This window comes from Gavia stellata, chromosome 1, assembly GCF_030936135.1.
Source record: "Gavia stellata isolate bGavSte3 chromosome 1, bGavSte3.hap2, whole genome shotgun sequence".
NCBI classification, from domain to species: domain Eukaryota; kingdom Metazoa; phylum Chordata; class Aves; order Gaviiformes; family Gaviidae; genus Gavia; species Gavia stellata.
In genome coordinates, this window is record NC_082594.1 from 104,035,892 (window position 1) to 104,052,127 (window position 16,236).

Consider the following 16,236-nt stretch of genomic DNA (forward strand, 5'->3'; position numbering starts at 1 on the left):
ATCACTTGAGAGACTAATTAAATAACACCATTTTAATTATTGAAGACTCAGAAAGGGAATGTCACCTTCTTAGTAGGATGAATGCTCACAAGGTTAACACACCACATTACCAGCCAATAATAACCCTTGATTTAATTTCTGAGCTAACATTTACCAAGATTCTGACGAAGCGAGGGCTTTGGAAAGGCCATCCCTGAAAAATCAGAGAACAGAGTTTAGAAGTTATGAAAAAATAAATATTCGGCCTTTCTTGTTATGGAAAGGTTGTCATGAATGTAAACTTGAGAAGTGTTTTTAATAGTAAAATCCCATTTCTTTAGCATCCTACATACTATTGCCTTGATTCCTCTGTTATTTGTCTTGGTGAAAATCAAGGAAGGAGAATAATACCAATGTATACCAATGAGCTCAGAAACATTTTTTAATACAAATCAATACTGTTTGAGGCATCATAATCTAAGCCCAGTTTAGCAATCCACCTAGGCAAGTGATAGGATCCTACACGAAAAGTGCCATGGACTTCCTGGCAAAATTTCCAGGAAGCCATTTCTTCATTTAACCATTCAACTTCCTATGTGGAAAAAAATGTACTCATGTTAAGTCCTGCAACAATGAGGTAGCTATATGCAGATGATGGCATTGAGAGTGTAAAAGATACAGTAAAAAAATGACAAAACTTTTAAGTGTCGATGAATCAGTAGAGACTTGCCTAATGTCATGCAGGCTATTAGTCACAGAGAGCTGAAACACATCCTGCAGTTACTGATCAGCAGTCTAACCACTTGAACCATCTTTCCTCTCTGCCCTAAAGTGAATGTGTCTGACTAGAAGGCATTCAACTATTGATATAATGCCCGTGACTTCATGCTCATGACTATGAAAAGTCTTCTGCATTGACTTAGGAGTAAGTACCTCCTCTGATCTCCATGGCTAACAACAGATGACAGAAGTTGCTTTATAAAATACAGTTTCTGGTATCTTGGCTGTAGAACAGGATGGACATTTCCTTCTTTCCTAGTTGCACTGTGGTGCAGATACATTGGAAGAGAGAAGAGAGGGATAAATGGTCTTATGCCCCCTGTGCCAAACCCCAGCACTTCCTTTTGGAAGTGCCCACACTCCTCAGTCACAATAGTCAGGGCTGAATAGGTTCCCTCTTCTGTTTCAAGTGGCATCTGCCTCTAAGTACTTCTAGAAAAACTGCATACAGATTTTTTTAAGTCCATTCATGGGGTGCTTTATGTAGTTTTGCTTTCTGTCACCACTCTTTTTTACACTGCCATGATGTGTTACAGGTTAAAACTGATTGAAATTTAGGAATTCTAGGATGGTAAAACTAACACAAGTGTATCCTCTTGAGGTTGCTTAAGCAACACATATCAAGCGATTTAATTAACCTTGCAGGCATCCTAGCTGTGCTGCAGCGGCGGAGCAACTCAGTGTCTGTTGGGTTACAGGCTCAGATACTGTGTGGCCTAAATGCAACAGCATTTCTAAGGCCTTGAAGTTCTTGTCTTGAAACAGTATGTTTGATTTTGTGTGGCACAGAAGCAAAGTTAATAAAACTTATGAAACTTAAAGCAGCTCCATATAGAAGCAGCTCCACTGTCTCCTGGCTGGACCTCAGCTACTTGTAGAGATGTCAAGCTGAGCCTCCAAAGTACTCTTCAGCATGTCCTGTAGCACGCACATTACTTGGGATTACCCTGGATAATGAGGACTTGACTGTACTTAGCCTTCCTGTCAGTACATCTTGCTTCCATTGGAACAAGTCAGATATGTACTAAGCGAAATACACTAATGGAGTCTGCGAAGTCTTAGGACCAGTTTTTGCCATGGGTGGCAATGAAGGCTCTTAACTGTCTCTGGGACATGTATCACTAAAGGTACTCACAGAAATGCCTGGGAGACAGTATGCTGAACTCGACAGTGACAGAAAGACTCTGAATGAGCCAACACCCGCCACCGCCACAATGCTGTGCATCACTTTACAATGTTTCCTAGGAAAGAACACCACCACTCAGCACCCCTGACAAAAAAAGGTAGTGAGTTGCACATAATACAATGAATCAAGTAATGCTATCTTACCTATGTCAGAAAAACATTAACTGGGCTCTCTTTCTTTTAAATAAATGACATAAATGTTACATAAATACCGTAAAAGTGAGATGAACCACCGACTTTGGTTGGTTTTATTTCCCTAAAGCAAAATGCACAGCCACGGGACAAGCCAGTCATCCCTCAAGTTAGCAGTCTCTGAACGCTACCCGTTCTACCAACCTCCATTCTCTTTTACAGACTCGGAGGCCTTCACCCAGCGGTGAGGCTGCCGGCTAGGCGGGCTTCCGGCGGGCTCAGCCGGGGCCACGAGGAGAGAAAGATGTCGGGCGAAAGGGTGTTTTGCGGGACCCGGCTCTCAGGACACCCTTCCTACTGAGGAGCACGGCCTCCGCCCGAGCTGAAAGCCGAAGCCTGAGCGCCACCCACCGCCCGGTCTGAGGAGAGGCGGAAAACCCGCCCCGGCCACCGCAGCGCCCGGGGCCGCCTCACGGCTCCCCGCGCCCCGCCCTGCTATCGACCTTCCCTGGGCGCAACTCGTCCTGCCTGCGGGCAGCCCGGCTGCCCTATCGCGCCTGCGCACCCCTCTCTCCCGTCGTTCCCGGCGCACCGCGGTGTCTGGCAGGAGCGGAGCGGAGCGGAGATGGCGCTGCACGTCCCCAAGGCCCCGGGCTTCGCCCAGATGCTCAAGGAGGGGGCGAAGGTGAGAGCGGCGCCGGGCAGGCGCTGTTCCCTCAGGAGGAGGCGGGCGGCAGTCTCAGCGTGGCGGCGCGGGGAAGGTTCTGGAAGGCCGGCGGGGCCCGGCGGTTGCACGCGCCCCGCGGAGCGGGGGCCTGGAGGGCCTCGCGCTCCTCGCCCCCCTCGCCCCGCCCCCCGGCTCTGGTCCCCTCGGCGGCCGTTGCGGGGCGGGGGCGGGGATCTGCCCCGCGCCGCCGCTCAGCGCGCGGGCTCGGGGCGGCGGAGGGAGGAGGGCGGTGCCTGGTGCACGCGGCCTTCGAGAAAGCTCTGCCGGGGCTGGCATCCCCTCTCCTCTCCCCTCCCTGCCCCCGTGCCCGGAGGCGCTGCCTCTGCTTCTCGCCGCCTCGGGGACGCGCGGTGGGCGCCCGCCGGTTCGCAGGGCGGCGGCCTGTAGGCTGGGCAGCTTCCCGGGCGCCGATGCTTGTCCCCGAGCTGTGTGCCTGACTCGTGCCTTCGCTGTGAAAACGATGTCGGGTCGGCGTGTTTTTGGAGAGCTTTCGTAGGTGGCGGTCAGCAAAATTACACCGAGGCTTATAAATTTAGCTGTTCAGGAGTGTCCCGCTTGTTATGTAAATTCTTTGACTCTTTTCTGTTACTACGCCTGTGGGAAAAGCACCTTTTGTAGTATTGTAGAGTAACATACTTTCCATGTATTCCCCCTAACATAGTGTAGATTTTGGTAGTAGTCAAAGACTGTGCCTGATAAAGTAGAAGCTTTCTTTGAAGAAGTGGACAGAAAGCAAGGAGGTTTTTCTTTATTGCAGAGGAAAATAAAAGGAGAAAATGTCTCATTGCTGCTATTTAACAGAAAGGAAAGTGAAGTTAGCAACTCGGAAAGCTCTCTATTTTTCTTTTCAGAATCCTACTTGGAGACAAAGAATGGCATATGTCAAGAGCAGGGGGGGGAGAGCAGGGAAACAAAGTGGTTTAGATGCTGGTTCTCTGTTAGATAATTCAAGGCCAGAATAGCAAGAGCTGTCTTTTACAAAACAAGGAGGCAGCTGGCATGCTGACATGTTTGGTTTGTATTTAGAAAGTAAATATTATTAGAGAATATCTTTCTTCCTTCTCTTGTAGGCCACACAGTATGTTTTACCTTGCTCTTTCTTAAGGCCCTTTCTGGGGATCCCTCCTTTTCTTAAGGCTTCCGAATGAAGCCAGGCTGATTGGCTTCTGAAACGCAAATATCTTATGAATCATTGTGCTTCTGAATTTTCAAACCGCACATGTTTGAACGTAGAGCTGAGGTAAATGATTTTTGTAGAGTACAGAGTTGTGAGTAAAGAAGCATGTACAAAAACACATGCGTATAAAACCTTTGCCCCTCTCCAGTCTGGTACTGGTTATTTTCTGTTTCCCTTTGGCATGCCACTAACTTTTTTGGAAGACTTGAGAGATGCAAACTCTATGGAAAATTGAGTCACTGTTCAAATTTTCTGTTCAGAAACTTATTGTGCATGCTGAGCTGCCTAGTTGAGAAGGAGTACACAGTAGCTCCTTTCTCAGTCTCTTTGGGTAAGGTTTAGTTTCTGTTTAAAATTTGAGTGAAATACCAAATCTAAATTAATCAAAAACTTTCATGGACTTAGTAGGTTATTATTGCTTTGATGAGAAATGACTAGTTCATTCCTTTCTTTTTTGTTAGAAAGCCTAATTTTGAACAGAAGTTTTTTTTTTTTTTTAGCATTATTCGGGACTAGAAGAAGCTGTCTATAGGAACATCCAGGCATGCAAAGAACTTGCTCAAACCACCCGTACAGCTTATGGACCAAATGGTAAATAAATTCTAAAATTATTGTAGTGTTTTTGAGCAAAAAGTTATGTTTGAAGGTTAAATCTACTTTGACAAAGAAGCAACAGTTTCTTGAGGAAACACATTGTACTTGCTCTAGAACTCTAAATATAGTCTTTGTGGCTATACAGATCAGCCTTTGTTTGGTTAGCTCTTAAGTTATGCACAATGTACCTGCTTTTGCTGGGTTTTTGTACCAGTTACTGTGTCCTCTTTGTTGTCATACTGCTATATGGGAGACCTACAAAAATTAAAGGAAAGACAGTAATAATGTGACAGGTAGTCATAATGAATATAACCATACCATGTGTGGTCAGATATACCAAAGCAAAAGGTGTTCCCCAGTATTGATTAATTAAATGAAGTTCTAATATTTCTGAAGAGAAAACTGCTTATTCCGAAATTATTGATTTCTCCTTAATGTAACACACTCCTAAGTGTTATTTTGCAAAAATCTTCGAGGTTCTTAAATTATAAATAGGGCTGGCATTTTAATGCGTAAGGTGTATCTGAAAGTTATGAAACATTATCTGTGTACAAAAGTGATATTTGCTGAATGAATGATTTTAATTTTTTTTTTTGCCCCCGTTAGGAATGAATAAAATGGTTATCAATCATCTGGAGAAGCTTTTTGTTACAAATGATGCTGCTACTATCTTGAGAGAGCTGGAGGTAAATTTTCTTGCTTCAGAAGATATCAGTTGTGAGCTAGCGTTTCTGTTCATGGGCTGCTATGGTTCTGAATGTTAAGGAAATGCATGTCACCTCGCCAGATGATTTTCATATGTCATTTTGTAAATCATTTATGTTTTCCACTGGATTTGAGTAAAGTCAATAGGATACATCGACGGTGAGGAACAGAATTCTTTTGTAAAGCAGCATTAAGTAGTTGTAGGAGATGCTTAATAACGGCCTACATTTTTTTTCCCCCAAAACCAGTGTAGATTTAGAAGAGGGTATGTCTAGACAATACAGTGTTTGGAAAACTGAATGAAATAACTGTTGTGTTAATCTCCCAGGGTTGGTGGTTGCCATGTTCTCCTGTTTGCTTAGAATACATTAATTGGATTTAAGAAGCTGAGGATATAGCAGCATCCTTCTGTGAATACAGTAAAAGTGTGGAAAGTCTGACCTATCCTAACTTACTGTTTTACTATCAAATTCATATTTGTATCACAACACAAATAATATTTTACTGAAGTCTATCCTTACTGATAGAAATAGTATAAGTGTTAAATATTTCCTTAATTAATGCATTATGTTAGTGTTTGGTATAAGAATAACTGTGGAAGTCACAGTTCTGTTTTAAAAAAATAATCCGCAGATTAGTTATTTGATTTAATGAGTTTTGCATGTTACTTTCTGGGATGAAATGACAGCTGCTCTAATTATATTCAAGAATACAGCATTTTTAGTGCATTTCTTTGAAAGAAAGGGAAAGCAGTGTGATCTTTAAGCAGAAAAAAAACTAGAATGAAACTAAACTAATTGAGACATCTACTTTGCGTGTTACACGTGAATTCAGCTTGAAGATCTAAACTTCAGGCTCCTTTCCTGTTGCAGAACTTGATTGTGAAGCCTCTGCATCCTGTGAAAATAGCACAGAACCAATGTTAAGGATGTCTAATTAGTGTTGTAGGGGAAATGTTCAGTTCTCTGATTTTTTTTTTCATATATGTTTGTACTTTTGCTTATTAGGGAAGTTAGCCAGTTAAGATAATCTGTGCTGCTTTCTTTTCATGTTTTGTGCATTCTTAGTATCTTTAGATACGGTTTCAAATAAGAGAGCTTCTACTGGATGCACAGAAAAACCTGGAGCTGTAGTCTAGGTGGGATGTTAGTAACTAAAATGTGTAACTTCTTGTAAAGGTCCAGCATCCTGCTGCAAAAATGCTTGTGATGGCTTCCCATATGCAAGAGCAAGAAGTTGGGGATGGAACAAACTTTGTCCTTGTTTTTGCTGGAGTTCTTCTGGAGTTAGCAGAAGACCTTCTGAGGATGGGGTTATCAGTCTCAGAGGCAAGTTATATTGTTACTACAATTCACATGGCTTGAATACAGATTGCTGTTGGTCAGTATTCCTGGGTCATATCATGAATCGTCTGCTCTCTTCTGAACTAATTTTTTAGATAGAGATGTATGAAGAACAGCGTATGTTTTGCTGCATGTGATTGCTTGCTTCCCTTGTGAGCTTTTGCATTTGTTAATGTTTTATGGCCCTTTGACAAGGAGATTTAAGCAGTATGAACGCATAATGAAGTGGTGTAGTGAATATTTATTGTTTGCTGCACAGGTGATTGAAGGATATGAAAAGGCTTGCAAGAAAGCCCTAGAAATTCTTCCAGACTTGGTGTGCTGTTCTGCAAAGAACCTTCGAGATGTTGAAGAAGTCGCATCTTTGTTGCACACTTCGGTGATGAGCAAACAATATGGCAATGAACAATTTTTGGCAAAGCTTATTGCTCAAGCCTGTGGTAAGTGGACAGGAACAGATGTGTGCATGCATCTAAAACTGAGTCAGTTTGATTATGATCATTAATAATGTGTTCATATAAGGTAAAAGGTATGGTTAGTTTATCAGGTTGAATTGGATGGAATGCTTTAGCCTTGAAATGAATATAACCTTCATTCTTGTGTTGTTGAACTCTTCATTGGTATTGTGGCTCAGAAAAGGTCTGGTTTCTACTAAACATTTATAGAAATAGCTTTTCTAGTCTTTTTAAAGCAGACACCCATCTATCTTCCTCTTTTTTATCATTAGGAAGACATTACACAGCAGAAAAGCTGTTACTAGTCTCAGCTACAGAACAATGGAAGCAAGACTGTGGTTGTGTAGAGTTGTTGTTTTCTCCCTTTAGATTACCAAGAAAAAACTTTCATGTCTAGTTTTAAGTGCTTTCTCAAAATATTCTGGGTCAGACTTCACTCTTGAGTGTACATGTGTAAATGGATATTCGGACTTAAATTAACTGAGCTGCCTGGTTAGATGTGGCTTTCTGATTACTACATTGTAAAAACAAAATTTCTGCTTCTCTTGATGCAGGTTATTAGCAGATTATAATTGCCTTAAATTTAGGCAGATACCTCAAACCATTGAATTTTAGTACTTCGGAAAAACTCCAGGCATAATTTATGGTGTCATTGTTCTACTTTATTCATTAAGCAGCACAATTAATTATTTTTTTTTTCTCCTCCCCCCCCAGTTTCTATTCTTCCTGATTCTGGTCATTTCAACGTTGATAATATCAGAGTGTGCAAAATTGTGGTAAGTTGGAAGTAGCTAGCTTTACTGTATTATTAAGGTAAATGGTTTAATGAAAATTAGTCTTTAGATCTCTGAACTCTGAAAGTGCCTTTTCTATTCTAATCTCTGTTGTGTTGTAGCATGCACAATAAGTTTTGGAGTCTGGTCTTTACATTCCTTGTTTAGTGCCCAGTAGCAGCTTTCAGAAACAAAAATCATTAATATTAAAAGTTTACACTAAATCAGATACGTTAACTTAATTATGCACAGGGATGTTGATTGCATCTTTATTGTAGAAGCAGTCACAAGATTAGGCTAAGATGCAGGCTGGCAGAAATGTAATGGTCTAATCTTGCATTTTTTTGTCAACGGGACATCAAGCCTCAGTATGGTATGTAGGATTGGAACAAGCTTATATCTACTATGAATTTCCCCCTGTTTTTTCCCTGCTAATAAATACGTAACAAGTTGAGCACAGAAAATGAATGTCACAGGCCTTAAGCTGGACCACCAACTAATCTTAAAATGGGAACCTGTAAGACAATGTTTGATGTTGCTAAATCGGCTTAAGTCTTATTTCTTTGTGCTGCAATGAAAACTTAGGTTGCTACATTCAAACAAATGTAAGGACTGCTTTTCATAAAGGTTAGTCCAGCTTTCTGATAATAAATGATCAATAATATGACTTTCCCCCATTCCATTTCTTTCCTTTCAGGGTGCTGGTATCTCTGCTTCCTCAGTACTGCATGGCATGGTTTTTAAAAAAGAAACTGAAGGAGATGTTACTTCTGTCAAAGATGCAAAAATAGCTGTGTATTCCTGCCCTTTTGATGGTATGATAACTGAAACTAAGGTATGTAGAAGCTCAAAATAAGCTAGATATCTGTTTATGCTCATATGTTCTTATTTTTAGACTTAACTGTAAATGTTCTTGACACTTGGTGATTGAGGTATTTTTGTTAATATTGAGTTCATTAGTTTAAAAAAGTTCATAGAAAATGGCTGAACCTGATTTTGCTTTACAGGGTTTTTGGGGTTGGGGAGTTGCTGGTTTTGTAGGGTTATTTGAGCCAAACTACGTGCTAGAACGTTTGAACCTCAAGGTTATCTAGAAATGCTAGAATTGCCCTTTTTTGACTTGTTTTACCCCATTGCCTGGGAAGGGTGGCAGTATTATAAAATAGGATGACTTGAGTTTTTACGCATAGGTTGGGAGACAAAATGGTTTGTCAAAAACTTTTAGGTAGTTAATGCTCAATTGATAACAGTGTATGTGTTTTTACTAGGGCACCGTACTTATAAAGAACGCTGAAGAACTGATGAATTTCAGTAAGGGAGAAGAAAATCTAATGGATTTGCAAGTGAAAGCTATTGCTGATAGTGGTGCAAATGTAGTAGTAACAGGCGGCAAAGTGGCAGACATGGCACTTCATTATGCCAACAAATACAATCTTATGTTAGTCAGGTAAGTACTAGAAGAGCCTAAAAACATTTGATCAACCAGGTTTATGAAATGTACTTGTCTTATTGTCTCTTGCCTCTCAAATGAATTAGAGACAAAATACTGCAGACTATTGGGTTTTCTAGTGGATCAAAACCTGACCTGCAATTTGGTTGTTTCACAGCTTATGTTTCTTGATAGCATTTCACCTCTGTATGACAGCTAACTGGGGAGTAACTTGTTTATATGGTACTGTTATTCTGGTTTAAGTGCCTTTTATAACAAAACTAAAATCAAGAAATATCAAAAGTTGTGGATCTAGTAAAGAGGAATGTGGCTTCCAAGGCATGTAAGACTTTACCATAATGGTTCCTCCTGGTCACAGTGCTCATGTTATGCTTTAGCAATGATGAGATATGCCTCTGTGTATCACTAATATGTTGATGGGTGGAAGAACTAGTTCTTAATACTTTTCTGTCATTTTTATGGGCCTTAAATCTTCTTATCTATAAATAAAGTATCTTTGTATGTCCTTGAAGTACATTCTGCAAAACATAAAGTCAAATTACTAGCAGCAGCTCTCATGTCTCGCACAAATAAGCAGTCCTTTGTTGAAAGCTGTAACTATTGGTGGTGTCCAGAAACATTGAACTTCTGGAAATGGAGCATGATACTGTAATCTCTTGCATAACAAAGAAGGATTATTATAGAGGTGTTGTAAAGATCAATTCAAGTCTTATGCACTAGAAGATGAAGTTTGATAATTTTCGTGTACTTGAACTACTTACTTGTTTTAAAATTCTTAGAAAATAGTCTTTGCATAGCATCCCTGAAAATAGATAATTGTAACTCAAAAAAGTAGATGAGTGGATTTTATAACTTGGTGCAGTAAATTTTGATAGATGTCGTTAGTTTACAAAATGCTGACAAGTTAAGAGAATACTTACATGCATTAATGTTTGCTCTGGAAACTTCTTATTAGAAAGACTGTTTTTGTTTTTAAAGGTTGAACTCAAAGTGGGATCTGAGAAGACTGTGCAAAACTGTTGGTGCAACAGCCCTACCCAGACTGGTATGGATTTTTTGAATGAGGAGCAGAAGGGAGAGTACTGATGAACAGGTTCACCTCTTAACTCTTATTTTTCTTTGCAGACTCCCCCTACTCTAGAAGAAATGGGTCACTGCGATAGTGTATATTTATCGGAGGTTGGGGATACGCAAGTTGTTGTTTTTAAGCATGGTATGTATGTTCTGTAGAACTCCTAATGCTGCTGTTCTAGAAGTATGATGATCGTATGAGTTTTATATCTGACAAACTCATTTCAGTAGTGCATATGTCTGTTTGAACAGAAAAGGAGGATGGTGCCATTTCTACTATACTCATTCGTGGATCTACAGACAATCTGATGGATGACATAGAGAGAGCAGTGGATGATGGTGTAAATACTTTCAAAGTACTCACAAGGGTAAGTAACCAGAACACTTCAGTTATCAAAACTGAGCTATAGATCTGTTTGAGGCAAGACTCGTTCATGCATTGTGCTCATTTGCTACAAAGGCTGTGGCAGATATTTACATTATCAGTTTAGGAGCCTTCTTGAGGTGTAGAGAAGGCTGTGTAGAGAAGATTGCTTGCTGACATCCTTGTGAATACAGTGTACATAGAAGATGCTGCTCAGCATGTACTGTGCTCAATTTGCCAGTAATGAGTGAGTTGTTGAAGATAGGAGTTTTACCACTTTCTAATGGCAGTCAGGTCTTTCTTGAGTCTTTCCCGAAATGTTTTGTAATGTTCTTTGGAAACTAGGCACAGAAGAGAAGCTAGATAGCTTTGTCACTGGGGATCAGGAGGAACTGGCTGGCTGCAAACTAAATTTCTAGTTCATTGGTGACAAGACGTGCTTCCTCCACATAATACAGATATGCTTTATAGATGCAAGAGCTCAGTTCTTCAGAGTTTTTGCTGAGCAGCTTTTGTGGACTTGAATACTCTTCTTTCCTTTTTTTTTTTATTTAATACAAAAGGAGATGTTTGTGTATTTACTCAAAGGTGGCATGCAAAAAATACTAGATTTTTGTTTGACACTTAATGTCCTGTACATACCAATACATGCACATTGATTTAGAGTACAGAAACAGCCATAGACTGTGTGTTTACAGTTGTCTCCAGGAGGAGTCCTGACTTATGATATATGATGATTACTTTTCTGTTTAAAAGACTGGGAGTTCTGAAGTGAATGCTGGTTTGCCCAAGGATATACAAAATGCTTAATTTAAAACCAATAAAACCAAAAACCCCAACACCTCGTGATACCTGTTGATATATTAAACTTGGTGTACAGTAGATTGATTTCCTGCATGATATTTCCCAACAAGTTGGTGGAAAAGATGAGAAAATCTAGGAATTCTATTATTACTTAGCCAAGTGTTGAAATTACTTTTTCTTTAAAAAAAAAACAACAATAAAACCCAGACACAAACCCCACTGCCTAATTATTTTGCTTTTTACAAAAGAAGCTATTTTTCTTCAGAGACATTTGGAATGAATGAGTAAGTTCTGGTAAATTTCTCTTATAATGCATGTTTGTTCTGAAGCGGATTCTTAATAAGTCTGTGTGGGATAAAGTTCTGTTGTGTTCTTGGTATATGAATTTTAAAAAGTGAAAATGAGTATGTTGCTTTAAGCAAAACTTCACATTTTGGGATGGTCTGTTCACAGGATAAACGTCTGGTTCCTGGAGGTGGTGCAACAGAGATTGAATTAGCCAAGCAGATCACATCTTACGGAGAGGTACAGCAAATGGGCTTTTTGACTTTTTTTTAATATATACATACACACACACACCCCTACCTATATATGTACTTAAATATTTATGTGGTTTATAAAAATATATACATATTATTTTATACCAAAGTATGTATGTGTATTAATGCATATAAATAAATCTAAAATGTGGGAGAGAATGCCTCCCTATCTTACAGTTTTGGAAATGCTGACCTGGTTTTCATCTTCACTTCAGACTTGTCCTGGGCTTGACCAATATGCCATCAAGAAGTTTGCTGAAGCATTTGAAGCCATTCCTCGAGCACTGGCAGAAAACTCTGGAGTAAAGGCTAATGAGGTCATCTCCAAACTTTATGCTGTGCATCAGGAAGGGAACAAAAATGTTGGATTTGATATTGAGGTAAACAGTCTCTCATGTTACTTGGTGCTCTGCAGTACTTCTATCAGTATTAAGTATTTAAGGATTAATTTAAATCGTTGAAGCTCTGTGATGCACAGACTAGGAGAGTAACTTCTTAGAATTATAATACTGAAGTGTGGGTGTTTTTTTTTAATCAGCAAGCAGTTAAATTCAATGTAGTATAGCGGCCTTATGTAGGAGGTGAAGTGAGATGCTGAACTAATGTGATGGAGAACAAGTCTTTAGTAATTGCATGTTTTGTCATCTTGCTAATGGATTAGGAATGGAGGCTTTCTGAAGAAAGAAGATGAGATCAGAAAAGTGATAACTTGTTCTAAACCTGTGATCTTGTAAGCCAGTAACTTGTGAAGTAGAAGCCTTAGAAAGTTTTGAATGATGTTTTTTCCCCCTGTCTGATAGGCCGAAGCTGCTGCTGTGAAGGATATGTTGGAAGCTGGTGTATTAGACACATATCTTGGAAAATCCTGGGGAATCAAGCTAGCTACAAATGCAGCAGTAACTGTCCTAAGGGTAGATCAGGTAAGCTTACGTGTAATTTAGCGGCTGAACTGAAACCTTTTTCTCAGTGTGCAGAACACTAATGCAAAATATGTGAATCTTCTGGGAATGCAAGGCATGAAAATACGATACTTGAAAAATGTGGTTTGTTTATTTCTGAAAGCCAGGAAGTAGTTTGTTCAGGAGCTCGTAATTTGGAATGTTGTAATGTTGCTGTTTCCATAAGAGTGCTATTAATGTTTTTTTGTTTAAGATTTGACAGTTGATACTCGTATCCAGAAAGTTATCCTAACTTTTATAGGAACAAGATTTAACACAAGAAACCCTCTCTCATATATTGTTTTTACATGAAAACCCAACTTTTAGGAAAAACAGAGGTTATAATCTTAATGATAAAAATCTTCACTTTATATATTTTGTGGAACTTCAACAAAAATGTATTTGCATGTAAAATTTCTGTAGATTATTATGGCAAAAACAGCAGGCGGTCCAAAAGCCCCTAAGCAACAAGGACATTGGGATAAGGATGACTGGAAAGATGAGCCTGAAAAATAGTATGCAGCAAGCTTTGTTTCTCTAGCAGAGAGGTATCTCTGTGTGAGTGCATGCATGAGTATATTGACAAGCACATGGCAGATGATCTCTTTCTTGAGGACATGTAACACTGCTGTCTTATGTGTGCTCATTGCTACCTTTTGTACTTGTGTCTTTGCAAATGAATGTTACTCTAAAACCAAATTTTCATTGAGGGGATGACAAGTGCAGTTTTAGTTCTACCTTAATTGTCACTGTAGCAAGTGCAGAAAATGAGCCTTTAATGTGGTTGCACCAGTGGACTTCGTGCTTTGGAAGTGTGGTGTTTAGACTCAATAATTCAGAACAATAGCTCTGATAATTCTGCCTTCTGTAGTGTGCATCCTGTAAACCAGTCACTCGTTAGTCTATTTAAGCACTCACTTTCTGTAGACTAACTGAAGTCTTAATTTGCATGCAAAAATGAGGTAAAAGCCCTTTTTTTTGTATGTCAGGGCTCAGCTTCTGCCATTTTCAACAAATAAAATAACTGGTTTGTGAATATCTCAGGTGGATAATAATATTCACTGGCTTATGTTCAGAGTAGGGAAACTGCATGAATTTAGTGAATGTTGACAGCATCATACGGCTGTAAGTAAGAGTGGGGTAAGAGTCTGATTCTAACCTAATCTTTTTCTACTTCCTTGTTATCTTCAAGATCATTATGGCAAAACCAGCTGGTGGCCCTAAACCTCCATCAGGAAAGAAAGACTGGGATGAAGACCAAAATGATTGAACAGTTTAACTGTACTTCTTAAATGACATGATTATGTGAGTTTTCTAATATTCCAGTTGGAGCCTGTCACGATGTTTTGTTCTCTTGCCTTTAAGTTATGAACTGTGTCCAATGGAGTGCAGATCTTCAAACACTTCAATAAACATACTCACTGTTAAAATGTTATCTGTCATTTTTATTTGGACTTAGCATGACATGGTTGTTCCCAATATGTGAATATGCAGGCATGTGGGTGTGGGGGACTGCCCTTGGCTGGCTGTCAGACACCCCTTCCTCACCAGAGCAAAGGCAGAAAATGAGTCAAAAAAGCTCAAGGGTTGAGATAAAGACAGGGACGTCACTTACCAATTACCATCACAGGCAAACCAGACTCAAAGTGGGGAAAATTAATTTATTACCAATTAAAAATAGAGTTGGAGGGGGAGAAACAAGTACAAAAACTAAACCACCTTCCTCTTCACCTCCCCTTCTTCCCAGGCTCAGCTGTACTCCTTCCTTCCCCAGTCCTCTACCTCTTCCCTTGGAGTGGCGCAGGGAATGGGGGTTGTGGTCAGTCTGTAACAGCTCCTCTCTGCTGCTCCTTCCTATGCCCACTTTTCCCTTCTTCCCTTTCCACAGGGTACAGTCCTTCATGAGCTGCTTCAGCATGGGGGTCCTCTGTATAGGTTACAGTCCAGCAGGAACAACTGCTCCTGTGTGGTCCTCTGTGTGCTGCAGCTTCTGACAGGAAAATCTGCCCCAGTCTGGGCTTCTCTCCACAGGCTGCAGTTTCCTCCAATGCACACATCCACCTGCTTTGGCCTGGGGGCCTCCACAGCTGCAGTGTAGAAGTCCAGCGTGGTCTTCTCCCCGAGCTACAGGGGAACAACCTGCTCTGGCATGGTCTCTGCAGGGGATGCCTGCTCAGATGCCTGGAGCTCCTCCTCCTCTCGCATGGGTGCTTACACAGCTGTTGCTCACACTTTCCCCTTGCTCCTAGGCAGCATTTTTTCCTTCTTACACAGGCTTTCCTCAAGGTACCACCATCTTGGCTGAGGGGCTCAGCTGTGCCCTGTGGTGGGTCTGTTGGAGCCAGCTGTGACCAGCATCAGGCACTCCTGGACTCTCCTCACAGAGGCCACAGCTGCAGCCCACTCCACTACCTTGACACCTGCACCAGGATGGTGGATGGGGGAGACTGACCATGAGCCTGGTGCAGAGAGCTCGTAACTTCAGGAAAGCATCATCGGTAATTGTTACAGCTCTTTAAGTGTAAATAGTTGAGTACTGAAATAATAAAGTATGGCAGCAGGTCTGTGGTCCATGCCTATGTTCATTTTTGTTACATGCATTATTTCATCCTCACCCTTAAAAGAATCTTCACATTCTCAAAATGGCAGCCTGACAGGTGAACTGCATCTCATTCTAATGGCCTTAAAAAGAAACACTATAGCTAATGTGATGCTGAAGTCTTTCAACTGAAGGCCCCTGTTAAGATTCTTCTTAAATGCAGTTGCTGGTCAGTCACAAGTGGTGTTCCCCAGGGCCCAGTATTGGGGCCGGTTTTGTTTAGTATCTATCAATGATCTGTATGAAGGGATTGAGTGCACTTTCAGTAAGTTTGCAGATGACACCAAGTTGGGCAGTTGTGTTGATGTGCTGGAGGGTCGGAAGGCTCTGCAGAGGGACCTGGACAGGCCAGATGGATGGGCTGAGGCCAAGTGTATGCAGTTCAACAAGGCCAAGGGCCGGGTCCTGCCCTTGGGTCACAACAACCCCATACAGTGCTACGGGCTTGGGGACAAATGGCTGGAAAGCTGAATACTGTGTTCAGTTTTGGGCCCCTCACTACAAGAAGGACATTGAGGTGCTGGAGCGTGTCCAGAGAAGGGCAACAAAGCTGGTGAGGGGTCTGGCGCACAAGTCTTATGAGGAGCGGCTGAGGGAGCTGGGGTTGTTCAGTCTGGAGAA

General features: G+C 40.9%; 1 protein-coding gene across 5 annotated transcripts; it reads left to right on the plus strand.

The window, feature by feature from the left end:
- The first annotated feature begins 2,639 nt into the window (after positions 1–2,639).
- CCT8 (chaperonin containing TCP1 subunit 8) lies at positions 2,640–14,440 on the plus strand. Of its 5 annotated transcripts, none has more exons than XM_059834033.1 (16): positions 2,640–2,761; positions 4,481–4,571; positions 5,181–5,260; positions 6,458–6,607; positions 6,882–7,062; positions 7,792–7,853; positions 8,548–8,685; positions 9,119–9,297; positions 10,279–10,345; positions 10,426–10,513; positions 10,624–10,739; positions 11,993–12,064; positions 12,294–12,458; positions 12,879–12,998; positions 13,440–13,574; positions 14,209–14,248. In XM_059834033.1, the coding sequence occupies exons 1-15, from the start codon at positions 2,702–2,704 to the stop codon at positions 13,530–13,532; spliced, it is 1,662 nt and encodes a 553-aa protein (XP_059690016.1). In that variant the 5' UTR covers positions 2,640–2,701; the 3' UTR covers positions 13,533–13,574; positions 14,209–14,248. The 5 variants fall into 5 exon arrangements, with proteins under 5 accessions (XP_059690016.1, XP_059690085.1, XP_059689961.1 ...); XM_059834102.1 differs by having other exon boundaries at positions 13,440–13,531; positions 14,209–14,247; XM_059833978.1 differs by having other exon boundaries at positions 13,440–13,564; positions 14,209–14,242.
- Positions 14,441–16,236: the final 1,796 nt, after the last annotated feature.